The following is an 18,114-nucleotide window of genomic DNA, read 5'->3' as shown; positions in this document are numbered from 1 at the left end:
GTCTAAACCCTTTAGCACTCCCTCTACTTGTTCTTTAGTTAAGAAATGGTCACAATGTTCGAAACTCTTAAAGCTTCGGGATTAGAGAAATTCCTTGGAGCACTTGTCATCATTCATGAACCTGAAGTTTGTAAATTCTTTAACTTTGGAAGGATATACGATAATAGGATTGTCGTGGCAAAAATTTTTGAAGATCATGCTTGGTTCTGTGAAGAATCTTTCGCTCAATTCTTCAATCTCCCAACGGAGGGGTTAACTAAGTTCCCCACATCTTTCAATGAAGTCTTATCTGAAATAAGGCTTGTCTTCTAAGACACATCTTGTGAAGGGAATCATGCTCATGTCGATACTCATGGACCAAAGTGCACTTTAAAAGTTGAGTTCTCCATCCTCAACAATATCATCTCCAAGTCCCTCTTGGCTAAGGGCGTCTCCAACTTCTACTCGAAAAAGGTGTTCGAGATAATGATTGTCATCATCAAGGGAATAGGAATCAACTAATCGAAAATCATTTTCAAAAACTTGGTAGAGATAATCTCTTATCAAATGAGGCCTAATGGGTATGTTGCCCCGCTCAGCATGCTGCTCTCCTCTCTCCTCCCAAATGTTGGACATGGGGTCCTCAATAAGTCTTCAAGAGTCTTGGACTATCAAAGAGTCTTTGACTATGTTCTTAGGATAGGAAGACTGAAGCTAAAGAAAAGAAAGTAGGCGCTTCAAAGAGACAATTAGGACACTGTCCTTTCCGATGATGTCAAAAAGGGGGAAATAAGTGGTCTGAGGCCCATGTGGAATCAATGGTAGAAAGGGATAGGAAAAGACCCAACTTTTGTAGTTTATGGGCAATCTCTATTAAATTGTTTATCTTCCCCAGATCTTTTGCTGATATATATAAACTTTTTTTGTTTATTGATTATGTTCCTTTTTCTAACCTTTTAACTAAGTTTTAACATCATCAAAAAGGGGGAAATTGTTGGGTCAAATTATTTTGACTAAAATAAACTAGGGAATAAATTTATTTAATGCTGACATTATTTTAATGATATATGTTAAACTTAGTTGTGAATAAAGTTGAGTGATCTATTTGTTTTGTGTAGGAGCAAATTTGAAAGACAGTGCTAATTTAGACGTAGTCTAAAGCAGATTGTCTTAGACGTCTTACGTAGTTAGACGAGGACGTCTAACTCCTTTAGACGTGGTCTAAAGGGAAACTTAGTTAGACGAGGACGTCTAACTCCTTTAGACGTTGTCTAAAGGGAAACGTAGTTAGACGAGGACGTCTAACTCCTTTAGACATTGTCTAAAGGGATACGTAGTTAGACGAGGACGTCTAACTCTTTTAGACGTTGTCTAAAGGGATACATAGTTAGACGAGGATGTCTAACTCCTTTAGACGTGGTCTAAAGGAATGCGTAGTTAGACGAGGACGTCTAACTCCTTTAGACGCAGTCTAAAGGAATACGTAGTTAGACGAGGACGTCTAACTCCTTTAGACGCGGTCTAAAGAAGAACGTTTAATGCCTTACTTTAGTAGTTGTCTGAAGAAAGCATTTGTCTAACCACGATATCTCTAATGTTTGCTCTACTTTCTTCTGTGCAGTCTGACAAGCCATCTAATTATATCCAATGAATTAATGTCACGTACGCGGATATCTCTCAAACATACATTTCTAGTACAAGACAAGATCAGAGGATATTCGGCGCACTACCTGTTCGGTATAGCCACGATCATATTATTCAGAGTCTGATGTACTCTCGTACTATAGGCGGTCATCCAACTGACACATGCCACGTGTCCTCAAAGAATATTTGACCATTGGTATACTTCAACTATATATGGAGGCTCAAGGACAACAGTCGAACTGCTTCACACATTTTTCGATTCAAGAAAGTTTCTAAAATCAAACATCTCTCTTACTGTCTAGTTGTGATCACATTATAAATGTATATTGTCTTTTCTGTGAGAAACTTCAGTGTTGTAAGTTGAACAAAGGTTGTTTTGTTCAATAGATAGTTAGCTAGATCAGTGAGTTGTATTTGATTCAAAGTATTTAGTGGATATCCTTCCGGCTGTGGAAGAAGGGGTGACGTAGGAGTTTTATCACTGAACATCCATAAAAATCCTAGTGTTCTTTACTTTCTGTCATTTGCATTCAGTTGTCTAAAGCTTCAAATCCAACGAACAGTTCCGCACTTGAATCCATTTCTAGAGTTTGGAGGATTTGTGAAGAATAGAAACAGATACTAATCCCTCACGGGATTACTATCGAAGAGTTTATCGTAAGTTGTTAACAATAGTTAGACCCTAGTCTCTATTGGTAACACCGATCCCAACAAAAACCTTAGCAGGAAACTGCTCAGTCATGGTTGTATTGGTTTTGGTTTACGCTAACTTCAAAAAGGAACAACAGTTAGAATATGTCGTGAAGAAATGAAAAATTATGATGAAAATTACAGTAATTAATTATCGTGATGAACATTACAATAATGTTCGTCACGATCTTGATGAACATTACAATAATGTTCGTCACGATCTTGACGAACATTATAATAATGTTCGTCACGATCTTGACGAACATTACAGTAAAGAAATCTGATCATAATATATACATGCATGCTTTAATAAGAAAACTTCATTTCCAAAGAAATATTGTCGAAACCTAAGATTTGTGTCAATATTTTATAACATAATCATGATCTTAAACCATAATTTCAGATAATATAGCTTAACCTAAAACACAAATACTGTAATTTCAATGTTTGATCCACCAGAATAAGAAGTTATAAATTATTGACGAATATCACAGTAAAGAAATCTAATCATAATACATACATGCATGCTTTAATATGAAAGTTTCATCTCTAGATAAATAATGTTGAAACCTAAGATTTGTCACTATTTTATGACTTAATCATGATTATAAACTATATTATCAGATAATACAGCTTAACCTAAAACATAGGTACTCGGTTTTAATGTTTGATCTAATAGAATAAGAAGCTATGAACTATTCAATTAAGGATAAACAAATAAAGCTTATAAACTACTATTTTATGACGAAAAACTCATATTCACCTGAAAAATCAAGGTGAGGTTTGAAGGAAGGAACGACGAAACAAGCTTTGAAGCTAGAGACGGAGACGTAGACGATGAGATGAAATCTTCAACGGAACAATAGTATGTTAGAATAAGTAATCGTGACGAGGTTATATAAACCCTAAACTCACATGAATAATAAAGACGAGCTTTGATAGAACGACAAGACAAGCTTTGATGGATGAGTCGAGACAGTGATGATGAAGAGCTAGAAACGGAGATGACAAGATGATGAGACGGAGACGGAGAGATGAAATTTTCAAAGTGTGGGTAGGGTTTCTCGTCATGGTCGCCTTATAAATTTTAAATGAAATGAGATAGGGTTTCTCGTCAAATTTCCCTAGTCATGCAATTATATATTAGACTTTGGCGTGTGCAAACACTTGCTCTATACGTATAACTTGTCACTTACGGAGCACTATGGACATTTCAAAGGTCAAAAAAGTCATTTTGACAAATATTATCAACCTTCTATATTTTTCTAATTTGACATTGGATATTTTTCAAATTTGACATAATAGAGTCATTTGGTCAAATTTCCCATTGTAAAAATGAGTAAAACCAAAATATTAATATATATTTTGTAACTGATTGTATATAATTATTTAAATGTGTAAATATATATTAAAACATAAATAATTAAATTTATAAAATAATAATTTAAATATATATATATATATAATATAAATAACTTTTAGGATTTATTTAATAAAAAGTTATAATAAAAATAAAATAATATAAAATGATTTGAACAATAAATTAGATTATTTTAGAAATCAATTAAACAAAATAGATTAATTTAGAAAAGAAAATTACAAATATTGGAAATAAACCTAAAAATAAAATGATGGAAATGTAGATAAATTTTATTTTTTTAATCATCATTACCCTTTGAGAGCTTCTCAATTCTGGCGGGAGTGACTCAATAAGAAGATAATTTAAAGATGTTTCTTTATTTTTATTTTATTAAAAATATTTAATTTAATAGAGATGAAATGAAACAATGGAAGATTAGAAAATGATCTTGCGGAATGATGTCTCTACAAGACTGCAATACACCTTTTAGCAGGAAGATGTGCCTAGAATTGTTTTTAGTTTGTTGTAATTAGTCAATGATTATTGTCGCTTTACTTGAGATTTGGAGATCTTTAAGAAGGATTTCTTTATTAAGATGGATTGTACAATTTGTAGTTTGAAATATTAAAAATGTGTTTGAATTTATCTTTGATTGTAAGAGATATTCCATACCCAACCAGATTGTGTTAGCTTGTTGTAATGTATCGACAAAACACCTATAGGTTGTGTTATATTCTTTTTAACAACATTGCTTCTATATTTTTTTGATTTAAGAATGTAAGGTTTCTTAAAGGCTTAAACTGGGATAGGATTGCTCTCAAATTCTTTCTGCTCTCTTGCTTCCTCTCACAAGAAAATGTTAAAAACAGTCCTTTTAAAAAAATAAATAATAAAATAATAATAATAATAATAATAATAATCTATATATATATCATTGATAGAATATGAACCGCTATTAAATAGCCTCATCTTTCAAATATGCAATGTATTCATTGTTGTTCTTTCTTAAAGGGAGTAAATGGATAATATTAACCTTAAAGAATGCAATTGAGTAACAAAAACTTCAATTTTTGATTTTTAATAAATAACCAGCCAGCTCTATTTTTTTTTAGAGAATAATGTGACTTTGAAAAACTTGTTAACAAGTATTTAAATTTGATATAATTACATGAGAAATGATATATGCAGCACTTAACGAGAAAAGGGTAATTCCTTATTCGTAAAGGACGAAGTCATTACAAATGCACTTCCTTTTTGGATGAAACATTTTTTTTAGTGGGAATACTCAGAAAAAAGTGTTATATATATCATTTCTCTAATTATATATATATAAAGGAACCAAAAAAAATCAACCAATATTTCTTGAAAAAGTTTAACTTGTTTAATAAACAGAAACGGTGAGTTCTTATAAATATTGTAAAAAAAAGCTACATAGCTACATTTTAAGTTAAAATAGAAGATTCAATTATGTAAGATTAATAGTTAAAAACAAATTTTAATTGCAGATGATTAATTTATTTGTAATGTTTACAAACAATAGGTATAAAGTAAACAATCTTATGACTGATGCGAGTAGAATTCAGTAGTTAAAAATGTAATATAATACATTTTATTGGGAGATTAAGAAAATAAATATTTAAGAGAAATCAAACATGTATTTTAAAAGGATTAAACACACTACTGTTTATAGAGTAATCATTTAATTTTTTTTTATAATTGAATAAAATGACAAAACTTGAAAATGAATAATATAAGCTCAAAGACATCTCAAACCAAAATCCGATAAGATAATAAGTTTGGAAAAATACCATATTTGAAAAACAATATTTTCAAAAAGAGTAAAACAATACATAAAAGATTAGGTCCTAGAAAAAGAACTAGATTTCTCACTTCAACAAATAGAGAGCATGTGATGATTGATATCAAAACCAATCAAAACTCCTACTGATTCCCAGGAAGGGTCTTAATGATATCCGAATCACCTGCAATAGTGTTATAACATCAATTTAGTATTAAATATGGATATATATCAAATTCTAGATGAAAAACAGTTCATTTTCTTTATAAACAATATTTTTTCAATCAACTGTCTTATTTGGATCTAAAACAGGCCTTGTTCAATTTGGGTTATTTGAAAATAATCTCAAATGACCCACATATCATATACACTTCATCAAGAAGTTTGATTAGGATTTTGGGTTTTTGGAATTGTATATTTATACTTTTTAAAGTCTTTTTACACAAAAACTAACTTTTGCATAACCTAAAAGGGACATGATTATTTTAGTAACCTAATCTTGAACAAGGCCAAAGTAGACACATTAAAAATAATTATTGATTTTTTCATATAAAGATGGATGAAAAAGTGTTTCAAAATGGACCTATATATCAAAATCAGAATATAAACCAAATGCTAGACAGACAGGCAGACAGAAAGTTGAGGAATATAGAAAACTTAATAAATAACATACCAGGATCAACAATGCTTAGGCAAGAAACCCGGAAGTACTTCCCACATGCTGTTCCTAGGTCAACATTGTCTGCCCACACCAAAACAATATTAGAGAAACAAATTTTTGCAACAAACATCTCGCTTTGAAGGAAAATTTTGAAGTAAGATTAACACATATAGGTATGAGTGTAAACAAGTCTAAATTAAGAACAAAAGGTTTGAAGTTGAATCATAAGAATTAGAGAAAGAAAGTTTCATATCTGTAATTGAAGATTATCTCAATGTTATTTTACTTTATCATTGTCTATAGTGTTCTTCCAAATAACATTATTCTTACAAACCCAACTTTAAAAAGAAATGATATTGGACAGAGCATAGACATGATCCAGGATAAATATTGCCAAGATAGATAATATGAATCCACACATCTGTCCCAATATACACATTTGCAATGGAAGAAGGGGATAAACAACAATAGTGAAAAAGATACAAGTTGCAATCACATGAAAGGAAATAAGGTAAAGAATGTAAAAGAAAACAATCCAATTTCCTTCATAGCATAAAACTAAGACTTTTTCAAATGGTAAAATCAATATCATATTTCCACTAATAAGATTCTAAAAATTGGTGAAGCAGCAGTTCACAATCATAAAAAAACAAATAAAGGAACTGTATCAACATTCTTATAGCAATTGAGAGATGCAAATGTTGGTGAGAAACAACACTTACTTCCATTGAAATGGTGAACGCCGACCTTGGAAAGCATGGCATAGTACTCAATCTCAGACTTCCTCAACGGTGGACAATTGTTTGAAATAATTATCAGCTTACCTGTTAACAATAAACAAATATATCAGATCACACATACCAAACGAATTAATTTCGTAAGTTCACAAATCAGCAGAACTGAAAGAAAGGTAAGTTAATCATCTTCTCACCTTTGGAGTTTCTGAGTGTTTTGAGAACGGTCTTGTATCCAAGCGTGTACTTTCCGCTCTTCATCACAAGAGCAAGTCTGTTGTTAATGCTCTCATGAGTCTTCTTCTGTGAAACAAATATAGCAGCAAAATCATTAGCGCCGATTTGATGAATGAAAGAGATCAAACATAATACATGAATCTATAGATATAACTATCGAGTAAGAAAAATATAGAATACCGTCTTCTTTGCGGCCACCATTTTCGCCTTCGCAGTGGAACTCAAATCGAAGCAAGGGATTCGGATTGTTCTTCCGGCGCCCAACCAGATTAGATAGAAGGTAATATTTAATGGTAAACCTAGGGTTTTCAATTTTAATAGATTTAAAGGAGATATGAGTAGTTTGAGCCCAGGAAAGATTAATATTTGTTCTTTTGGCCCAATCAATATATTTAATTCAGGCCCATCCCAAACAAGGCTAAATCCTAAATCCCTGGATAATTTTGCCATTAATAATAATAAAAATTGTTTAGAAAATAATAATAATTTATTAATATATAATTATATATATAATGATACTTAATTTTTAAAGTTTCTAGATTGTCAGGTTTTGAGAGAGTTGTGGTTAATTTAAATATATATATATGAAAGTAAATGGATAATTGAATCGGATTAGGAGTAGATCCGTCTATATATATATATAAAACGATTTAAAATAAAATTAAAAATATTTTAGGTATGTTTGGCATTAAAAATGCTATCACATTTTTTACCTTAATTTTTTTTTTTTTCTGTTTTTTATATCAATATTCTTACAAATATAATAATAATAATATTAATACAAATTTAATATATTTCAAAAGTCAAATAATATAATAATTAATTATTTTATATATCTCATCTATTTTTAACTACATTTGTATATACTATATACTAAATATAAAATTATAAATAACTTATATCATTTTTTAAATTTCAAATCAAATAATAATAACTTATATTACCTATAATTATAATAATTTATACTATTTATATCTACTTACAATTTATTTTTTTATACCACTTATACCTTATATAATTCGTACCATAAACTAAAATATTAAAAAACGTAACCTTAATTAATATTATATACAACTTATTATTATATAATATATTAAATATGTTTTATTTAATAATATTATTATATATTATATTTATTTTTTAAAATATTCCAATATTATAATTAAAAATATATATATATTATAATAATAATTTTATTAATTATTATTATAATTTATAATATTTTAATTAAATTATAAATAATATTATTTATTATATACATTGTTTTATTTTATATTTATTTTATTATAATTATCAATAATATTTCAATTAAATAATATAGTTTACAATATATATTATAATTAATTTTTATATTTGAATTAAAATTACATTAGTTATTAAATATAATAATTATAATATTATTAAATAATAATAGTATAATAATTTAAAATAATAAGTAAATATTTATTAAATAAAAATTATTTTAAATTCATATTCGAATACTATATAGTATATTTTCTGATAATTAAACAAACATTAATGTACAATATACAACTTCTCTTACAACTTATAACTCCATATAATTTATATTTCGTCTGAAGTTTTAACAACTTAAGAAAAAGTGTTGTTGGTCTTGTGGATAGACACGTGGACAAACCTCTTACTCCCACGTGGCAACCACGTCAGCACGACCGGTCTAAAGGTATCCATTTCAGAGAAGGTGGGGGGCCGGTTCAGTTCACCGACGTCTGGCCGGAAAGTTATCTATGACCGCTTCCTCTGGCTTAACCGACGCCGCCTTCTCCGCCTTGGCTTACGGTCACGTTGAATCTTAATTTAAAAAAAAAATAAAAATAAAAAGTTAAAAAATAGATTTTTTGATCAGATGGAGCCGATCGATGTAATTATAGTTAATTGATGAGAGATGAGTACTGGAGACAGATCGAAGGTTTCAACGGAAGTTGCAGCGATAGGTTGCGCGGTGGGGATGTGCGCAATGTTTTCCTCTTGGTGCATGATAGCCAGATCACTCTTGTCCACATTAAACCGAGCCTTTAATTACAGGCCTACGGGATCAGTTCAAGGTTCAGGTCGAAGACGCCTATAATTATTATTAATCTAGCTAGCTACCATCAAACACAAGATTAATGGCGTTCGTTTCAAGCAAGGAAGAAGAAGATCAATGGAGTTAATTTGAAGCAAGGAAGAAGAAGAAGAATAACTTAATAATATTAATGGTCGTGTAAATTATATGTTCATGGAAACTTTACATGAGTTGAAAGATGAGTATTCAAGAAAGAAACTTGCAAACTTTGTTCCATGCAAATTAATGACCTAGTTTATTAAGTTAATTGGATTAAGATTATCTAAATTATATAAACAAAAATATATTTTTTAATTTTTTAGTTTGTTCCATACAAATTGTTTTAGTTTAAAGATTTTGAATTAAAAATATATTTCATTAATTATATTAACAAGTTATAGGACATTTTAAAATAAATTTAAAGTTATTATTGAATTTATATAAAAAAAAATAGATTTATTGAGTCCATTATCTTATAATTATTATAAATAAATAAAAAGTTATTATAACAAAAATGTATTATTAAAAATATATTTATATATATATATATATATATTAAATTTTCCTTTTTTTTTAGTTAAATGGTTTATTTAGAAAAAAAAATGATGTGAATATATTAAATATTAATCAGAAAAAACAAAAAGGAAATAAAAAACTAAACATATTAAGTAATTATATATAAAAAAATTATTCAATTGAATTTTTTTATTGCATAGTCAATCTAATCCAATTAGTATAATGGTCTCAATATATAATGTTTGAATTATAGCAGCAAATGAATTAAGTTTCTTGCTAGTCATGCGTAAAAGCTCAAATTGAGTTTGACTTTAACCAAATTCGAGTAAAGTTCAAACTGATTCGTTTTATAATAGAGTCGAGTTCGAGCTCACATATAATACTCGTTAGATGACTTACCATTGTCGACTTTTTTAAACCTTAATAAATAATATATTTTATTTATTTATTTTAATATTTAAACCTAAATTTAATATAAATATTGTTTTTGCAAATATTTAAAAATTTACTTTTAGTTCAAGTTTTTCGAGTCGAGTTCAAAAATACTTAATCGAGTCGAGCTCGACTCAAACTGGCCTAACTCGTTTGAAGCCCTAGATAAAACATATTTATTTTATTCATTTGATCAGCCATATCTAGTATTGAAAAAAAAAAATAGTTCCTAAATAACATTATCATCAAATTATTAGAAATTATCAAAAGAAATTGAAAATTTGTTGCTATAAAAGTTATTAGAAAGTTTTCTTCTTTAAGCATCAAATTATTTTTTCAATTCTAAACAAAAATTAAGTGCAAACCATATAGATATATGGTTGTAAATTATTCCAAAGTCAGAAGAAAAATTGTCATATAGTTGCAAAATATGTGGAAGCAAATACAACGCCAAAACTATAATGAAAGGTTATCGAATAAGGGTATCAAATAACGTAAGATCCTATAAATTTGTTACATTCGATTATATTAATACACTAAAAATAAATAAAGGAGCAATATAAGAAATGAAAGAAAAAAAAAATCCTCAAACAACGATGGACCTCTTAGGTGTAGTGTTTCGTCTATGGTTCAAATAGTTAACAATCACTCTTCTCTTGAATAGAAAGAAAAGGAACATTATAATCAAAGTGAAAATAAGATATAGTTCTAACTTAGGTCCTGGAAGAATCTGGACCATCTTCAACTTCCTTTCTGTATCATATCTAAAGTCGCACCCTCTTCTCGAAATTTTGCTTTTCGAAGATAAATCTGGTTCAAGGATGAAATCGACTGTAGTGGCATCTTCTCCCAATATAATGTGTGTGCTCTTTGATTTGTAACCAGGCATTTCAGCCACCACTGCAAGAACAACATCAAATATATTTTGGTTTTCTTAAGAGCTAATCTAGAATTAATCTTCGCGATGAATACAAGGACTTTAGTTAAACATATTGGAGGAGGACTAATAGGTTTAGGGACGAGAGCTTTGAAGTTGGTTCAGACTTTTTCGGATCAGTACTTTACATTGAAGTTTTTTGTGTGATTAGATTGGAAATGATTTTGTGTTGAGTACAATAAATTGAGCTGTTTTGTTATGAAATAATTTCACATTAACCATGATCCCTGCATTTGCCATGTTTGCCAAAAAAAAAAAGTACACTATAAAATAACTTGTATCATGATTAAAAAATAATCTCATCATAATTGAGAGAAAAAAAATTATAAACCAAATGAAGTAAAAAAAATACACTATAAATGGATCATGATCTAAAAAAAGCTTATACAAAACAAAATTAATCACTTTCAATTTCAAACAATTGAGATCGTGATAAATACCAGTTTCTAAATACACTCAATCTCTATCCTTGAAGGTTAAATAGCGTGATGTCGAGGCATGCACATTTTCCCCTTTCTTTCATATCCTAAGATGTAACGAGGATGTAGATAAATCCCTAGACTAAAAGCAAATAAAATCCTAAGATAAACTAGCTAAAGGAACATTTAGGCACTAAAAGGTTGCCACATAGATTTCATTTTTCAATTAAAAAAAATAAAGCATGAGAAAATCATGGCAAAGGAGGCGATTTCAGCTGCAAAAGACATAAAATTCTTGGACAAAAGAATAGTACCTTCATATTTGTTATCCGGTGCAAGCAGGCGATGGTAATTAGCGAAAGATTCAGTGGCTTGAATCTGTCAATTCAATAATTCAATATTAGGTATGCTTGACGAAACCAATGACAGAAAATGACATTAAATTGAGATGCTCTTAATATTTTTTTTGACTATCTTAAAGTATGACAAAATGGAAAAACAATATTAAGAAATATACCCATAATATCTATAAAAGAAATTTAGCATTTAAAGAAAACCTGTAATTTTTCAATTTAAAATTTCTTGAGAAACATAGAAAGGAAGTCAATAACTGATCCTTACAGAATAGTTTATTCCCTTGATTATCACAGAGGCAGGTAATGGTTTCCCACAATCTGCAGAAAAGATCCTTCCATGAACTCCTGTCTATGAAATTATAAATTCAATAAACAAGTTAAATGAATTAGTAGTAGCACATCTCTTTGGTTGAGAACATGAAAGACAATTGCGAAGATGTTATCTAAGTTAGGCATAATACATGTTTGAATCACTCAAAATCATATTTCACCTAAAACAAATATTGTCAATTATTAAATTTGGAAATCAACCAAATTACAGGAAGAAAGACAGACTTTCTAGTGATTAATAAGCTAATTACCAGCTTGTGTTTTATTTTATCACGGGGGTAATGAATTCAAATTCATATTCATAAATGAATTCAAATTCCTAATATGATTTAGCTATTATATAGCCAGTGTACAAAGGCAACATGACCCTTACATTTAACCATGATTGCCACTTCATAGACTCTGGAAATCACATGAACATGATTAAGGATTGTTTGATGTGGATTATTTGGATAATTGGATTATATCCAAATAAATCAACATCTCATCAGCAATCACTTCTTTCATCAAACCATCAACTAAAGTACCAAAATACCCTTATTTGTTTCTTTATAACATTTTAATATATTGAATACTAAGTATATTTTGGTCATTTGACCCAAATAGTCTACTTCTACATCAAACAAGATTTTTTTTTTCCAAAAAATCTATATCAAACAAACACTAAGGCAATTGATTCATAAATGATGCTTGAACAAATTTCAATACAGAAAGTGAAGACTCATAATTGAACATGATGTATGTACATAATAGTCCACTACTACTTACCTTCACCATGCTTGCCACAATATTTAGCATACTCATTTTGTTGTATTCCCACAAAGTATGAAGCTGCATAACATCAAAATCTCTTTAGAAAAGATGATACATGTAGGTTAATAAACTAATGAAATATACTGCAGTTATATCAACAAGAAATATCCATCTGGTTATTAACGTTGTCAAATAAACTGAACGAGTACATTGAGCTGCCACTTTACACCTCATTGGAAGGAGGCCACTTATCATCACTGATCTCCAAAGTCAATTCAAAACAACCAGCATGAATATAGTTCCAATCTTGCATTCCGCCATATACAGGATACCTATATCAAGGAATCCTAATAAGAAACTTAGTAGATTTTCAATCAAGACAGATGTTATAGTAATTCTGAATACCAAAATGCTCCATTTGTAATTCCTCCCACAAATTCTGTGCTTCGAGACATGTTATAGTGAGAACGACTATAAACACTTGCCAAGAACCTAAATGTTTCATCATCAGGACAGCCATAGTAACTCTTCCTGACAAAAAAAATTATTTGAGGTCAATGTTAAATAATCATTGTAAGGTATATATGAGAATATTTAAAAAGATAATAAAGAAGTTTGCAGAACAGATCCAGATAAAAAATAAGTGGATTATAAAGGACTATATACTGGTAATGAACATGCTTATGAAGTAACCAAAATCAGACAGCACATGATATACAAATTTGTGAAAATTAGATTTTAAGATAAAACTATATATACTACCACTGAAAATTACCTTTTATCTGGCGTTCCATCCCATGGGTAATTTGCAACCAGTGCGCCCTATGAACAAGAAGGTAGAAACTTCTCTTTATGATGTTCATTGGTGAGCATTCCAAGTAAATGGTCTTTTATGATGTTTATTCACAGAATTCTAAGATGGAATTTCCTTCTTTTTAGGTCTATTCATGAGTATTCTAAGAAGACCTACGTTTAATTTTCAGTCTTTTGATGCACAAGCAACTATTACGAGACAAAAAGTAAACAATTAAAAATCAGTATCACTTGGAACCAAACAGAACTCTAGGAAACCATATATCAAACTCAATTTAAGAAAAATTGTATAATAGATGAAGAAAAAAGTCGTTCTACAAAATGTGTAATTTTCTGTAACATTTGGACGCAACTTGCATTTTTCTTAATGAAAAGTTTTCATTTTTCAAAAAAACAAAAAGTAGTTCTACAAACTGTTTGATGCATCATATCCTCAAACGAAAATGTGTAATGTTACCAATGAACAAATCCTTAGAAAAAAAAATGTTAGTGAGTTGAAAGTCATTCTTAGAGTGGCCATTTCATGAATGGATAGTCATTGGTCCATATTATGCCAGAACACTGCACACAACTTATCCTTTCCAGATCTAACTATTTGAGGGATCTCTTGAACTGATACTACATTTTCTTATGTCACAATATAATTTGGAAATTTATATGCAAATATAATTTAAAAACTGAAAGGCATCAAGATAGTCAAGATTATTGAATAAGTGAACTCAATGTTCTAGTTTTGGTGAAATTTTAAGATTGTTGAACTTTTTAAGACTAGAATGATAAGAGGATGAGGTCATCGATGTGTTTCCTAAGTCTGATAGACAAAAAAAGTGATAAAAAAAATATTAGAAGTATTACCCCATGCAAACTGGCAGATGCTGTAAATTGTATATCCTTTAACCACCTCATAATAGCTTGTGTTTCCGGTTGCCTTGCATCCACATCATCATTTATAGGAAATAACTAGGCCAAACAAAGAAGAAAAGTGAGAAAAAACCGAAATCAAAATAAGACCAATTCAAAGAAGCTTGAATGCTTATGAACGAAATGCCAGAAATGATCAATAAACCCAATTCAATAAAATGACCGCATGTGGACTAAGAACTGTGTCATGTACACAGTACACATAAAGAACTAAATAGACATCAAATGAATCTAATCTAAGAGAACAGATCTCAGAGCTTTGTATGTCTTATCAAAAAATGGATAGACAAAGCATGATGCAATATTATCATAAATGTAATAATTCACACATACTTTGAGTGTATTTTACTTTTGTGGTTTCACATAAATTTCTCTAAGATATTAGGTTAAATAGCTAGCTTATGTGCTATTCCCTTGAGGAGGCTAGCACGATCCCCAACAGCCATGACTCCCCAATTAAATAGAGGCATTCATAGAGCTTGTTTGATATTGGGTTTTCAGGATTTTATGATTTTTTTGAAAACCAAAATTTTTTAGATAAAAAAATTGGGTATTTGGGATTTTTAGGATAATTACTAATGTCCTTTTGTATATAACTTTAAATTTAATAAAAGTAAAGTAAGGATATTTTAAGTGATTAATTAAGTGATTTGATGGTTAGAATGATAGTGACTTGATACAAGAGTTTTTTTTTAAAACCCCAAAAAATCTAAAATCTCTGCATAAAACGAGCGACCTGAGACCTTATCCTCTAAGGTAAAGACTTTCAATTTGAACTACCCTGGTGGGTTAGCGACGATATATTTTTAACCTTAAATTAATTACTTAAAACAGATCCAAGAAAAAAAGGAAAAATGAAAGTATAAGAAAATTACAAACAAGAAGTCTTCATTTAAGAACTGAAATGATGAATACATTTTTCAATAAAAAAATATACCCATATTCAAAACATTTCTATCTAAAGAAAGTCATTTAAGGGGGGAAAATGAAGCATATTATTAAGGATCATATTAACATTTCATTTGCATGCAAGGCTGATATTGTTTCACAAATAAAGTGAGGCAACAATGAAATACCTGGTCTGGAAAATCACGATTTAGATCAATGTTGTTCGCATTACCACGCCTCCTTAGTTCAAATCCATCAGGATTCATGGATGGAAGTATATGCAAGTGAACATTGTCAATTATCAAAGTTGCCTGGAGAAAAAGATAACAGTATGCAGCATAAGTGCAAGTTTCAGATGCTGAATCACAGAGTTCGAGAAGCGGTAACATAAATGTATTCATGGAAATTACGTAGAATATGCAGAAAGACTGATAGAAAGTATTATCATTATATCATTATATCATTAAGAAAGTAGAAGTAAGAGTGTGTATGTATCATGCAAGCTGCATTAACATATCTCAGAATCTGAAGGTTATATGATTTTCTTTTACTAGCGTTGTAAGGCTAGAGATCAACATAAAGCAAATAGAGTTAGTGAATTACCAAAGGATCTATATGATAGTTATCACATAACCAATTTGCAAGAAGTAACATAAGCTCGCGACCTACAGGTTCGTCTCCATGAACATTTCCCACAAACTGCAAAAAAGAATTTAAAAACTTGTTATCTGCTAGTGTCTCACAAAGTAATAGTCATATCTGTAACTCCATGAATGTTTCTAGATAACTGAATATCTCATATAACAGTGTAGTACATTATCAGATCATGTATATGTTACAAGAGAATAGCAAGGATTAGGGTTACTAACATGGGAATAATAAATAAGAGAAGCTATTAATTAATAAGTGGTTGAGTAGGCAGTTAAGGAGAACGAATAAAGGAGGACAAGGGCGGGAAAGTGGTTATGAGACTTGGATGAAAAAGTTTGTTCCACTCTCAAGGTTCAATCTCTTTCCCATCTCTTATCATTCAATCTCATCTATATGATCTATTCTATCCTCGTCTAATCCTGTTCTTCAATTGTAGGCGCTGCCACAATTAAAATATATCCTCTCTCCCTCTCATATTCTGTTTTCCATCATTCAGTTCAAAGTATTATTCTATAATTGAGCTAGGTTTAGTGAATAGATATCACAAATAGAAAAACTGTAAAAATTAATTTAAGGCTATCCTGAAACAGCTTAATAGTAGCCTAAAGAAGATTATCTGATATTCTCAGATGGATTTCATTTCAGATGCCACTTGGATCTAAAATAAGATCGGATGTCATTTATAACCTAGAAAATCCTTTACCTTAAAAGCAGGTTCAGCCTCTTCCACCCCGGGTTTGTCTGAAATTTCCACGACCCACTATCGTTAACCAAGAAGAGTACTAAATCAGATGTTATATCAAACATAGAAGATAAAAAACTGCATGACTTATTTGATAGCTATAAGCAAATGTTTACCAGAGGAAGCCCATTAACACTCTCTCCAATACTGATAATGAATTCCAAGAACCCCTCGATGAGAGAAGAAGGATAATTCAGAATAACGACATTGCTTTATAATGATTCTGATTTATGACTAAGTTGAAGACTTGAAGAATATTTTGTGAGAAAGAAAATTTCAGTAATCACCTGTATATCCTAGATATGTTAGAGCATCTATGAGCAAAGGCACTAAAAGCCTCTTCAAGTTCAGAGTTACTCATATACCCATCAGCAAGCCTATTACTGAAGCATTACAAAATTAACTTGATTATTATGAATTCCATGGTAATTTAGTAATAACAAAATCAAACAGCATTTGATTCTAGGAGAGAATTATACAGTTTATCAATATAGCTTTCTGCAGACAGGCGCCTCGATAATCTGAAGGATCCTAAAAGATATAAAAGAGAATATTCAAACAAACAGAAACTAAGCATTCAAGATCCAAATGTTTTTCTCGATCTACTTGTGCTAGCAAAGAGATCGGAACTCGACCTGAGTTGTCTATGAATAAAAACGGGCCAGCAGAGAGAAGCAAGTATGTATACCTGAGGAATTGAAGCTACGTTCGCCGCCACGGGCGACAGCGGAGTGGAAGGAGGAGGAAAGTAATGATAATAGTAATAAGAATAACAGAGAGAAGACGAGTTTCATGCTGATTTCCCGTTGGGGATCAATCTATCATTGACGAAAATGGAATTCTACTCAAATCTCTCCGGTAAGAAGAACGATGAAGGTCAGGTTTCAACTGGATTGTCATCGAATCATTCACATGTCGACAAGCCACGAAGCAGAGTGATTTTCAGAATTTTTATCGATCTAATAAACAAAATTTATAAGAAATGGAAAAGTCTCATACTTATTTGTTTATTTGGTAATTATTATTTTTTTTTTATCGTATTCTTGTGATTTATTTGGTTCGACAATCTGAATTCGAATCCGATTAATACTATCAGTTGTTACTATGTTGTTTAGTTCTTATGATTTTGATTGTGTTGATAATTATTTTTTGAGTTCGTATTTGTCCATTTTTTAACATCAAATTGACGAA

At 30.0% G+C, this 18,114-nt stretch overlaps 2 protein-coding genes across 2 annotated transcripts; both read right to left on the bottom strand.

The window, feature by feature from the left end:
* Nucleotides 1–5,440: 5,440 nt before the first annotated feature.
* On the bottom strand, nucleotides 5,441–7,386 carry LOC124931569 (60S ribosomal protein L30-like). The gene is made up of 5 exons (XM_047472066.1): nucleotides 7,284–7,386; nucleotides 7,064–7,169; nucleotides 6,855–6,956; nucleotides 6,145–6,213; nucleotides 5,441–5,655 (listed from the first exon to the last, which is right to left on the bottom strand). The coding sequence occupies exons 1-5, from the start codon at nucleotides 7,302–7,304 to the stop codon at nucleotides 5,615–5,617; spliced, it is 339 nt and encodes a 112-aa protein (XP_047328022.1). The 5' UTR covers nucleotides 7,305–7,386; the 3' UTR covers nucleotides 5,441–5,614.
* Nucleotides 7,387–10,591: 3,205 nt separating this feature from the next.
* Nucleotides 10,592–17,843, bottom strand: LOC124931690 (carboxypeptidase SOL1). Its single transcript, XM_047472215.1, has 15 exons — nucleotides 17,612–17,843; nucleotides 17,403–17,454; nucleotides 17,211–17,306; nucleotides 17,040–17,070; nucleotides 16,885–16,941; nucleotides 16,134–16,229; nucleotides 15,719–15,841; nucleotides 14,577–14,681; nucleotides 13,684–13,730; nucleotides 13,314–13,439; nucleotides 13,138–13,240; nucleotides 12,924–12,986; nucleotides 12,091–12,174; nucleotides 11,784–11,847; nucleotides 10,592–11,013 (listed from the first exon to the last, which is right to left on the bottom strand). The coding sequence occupies exons 1-15, from the start codon at nucleotides 17,715–17,717 to the stop codon at nucleotides 10,700–10,702; spliced, it is 1,467 nt and encodes a 488-aa protein (XP_047328171.1). The 5' UTR covers nucleotides 17,718–17,843; the 3' UTR covers nucleotides 10,592–10,699.
* Between the last annotated feature and the right edge of the window lie 271 nt (nucleotides 17,844–18,114).

Source organism: Impatiens glandulifera, chromosome 3 (genome assembly GCF_907164915.1).
Source record: "Impatiens glandulifera chromosome 3, dImpGla2.1, whole genome shotgun sequence".
NCBI lineage: Eukaryota > Viridiplantae > Streptophyta > Magnoliopsida > Ericales > Balsaminaceae > Impatiens > Impatiens glandulifera.
The sequence above is the reverse complement of the archived record's forward strand: the minus strand, read 5'-3'. Positions and strand labels throughout refer to the sequence as shown.

Excerpts from the sequence above, each read along its gene's own strand:
- LOC124931569 (XM_047472066.1), bottom strand. The coding sequence starts at position 7,304 with ATGGTGGCCGCAAAGAAGACG. Across the intron at positions 6,957-7,063 it reads AACACTCAGAAACTCCAAAG|GTAAGCTGATAATTATTTCA; the intron begins GTGAGAAGATGA and ends TATTGTTAACAG. Across the intron at positions 5,656-6,144 it reads CCTAAGCATTGTTGATCCTG|GTGATTCGGATATCATTAAG; the intron begins GTATGTTATTTA and ends ACACTATTGCAG.
- LOC124931690 (XM_047472215.1), bottom strand. The coding sequence starts at position 17,717 with ATGAAACTCGTCTTCTCTCTGTTATTCTTATTACTATTATCATTACTT. Across the intron at positions 17,071-17,210 it reads AACATATCTAGGATATACAG|TATTGGAGAGAGTGTTAATG; the intron begins GTGATTACTGAA and ends ATTCATTATCAG. Across the intron at positions 13,440-13,683 it reads GATGGAACGCCAGATAAAAG|GAAGAGTTACTATGGCTGTC; the intron begins GTAATTTTCAGT and ends TTTTTTTGTCAG.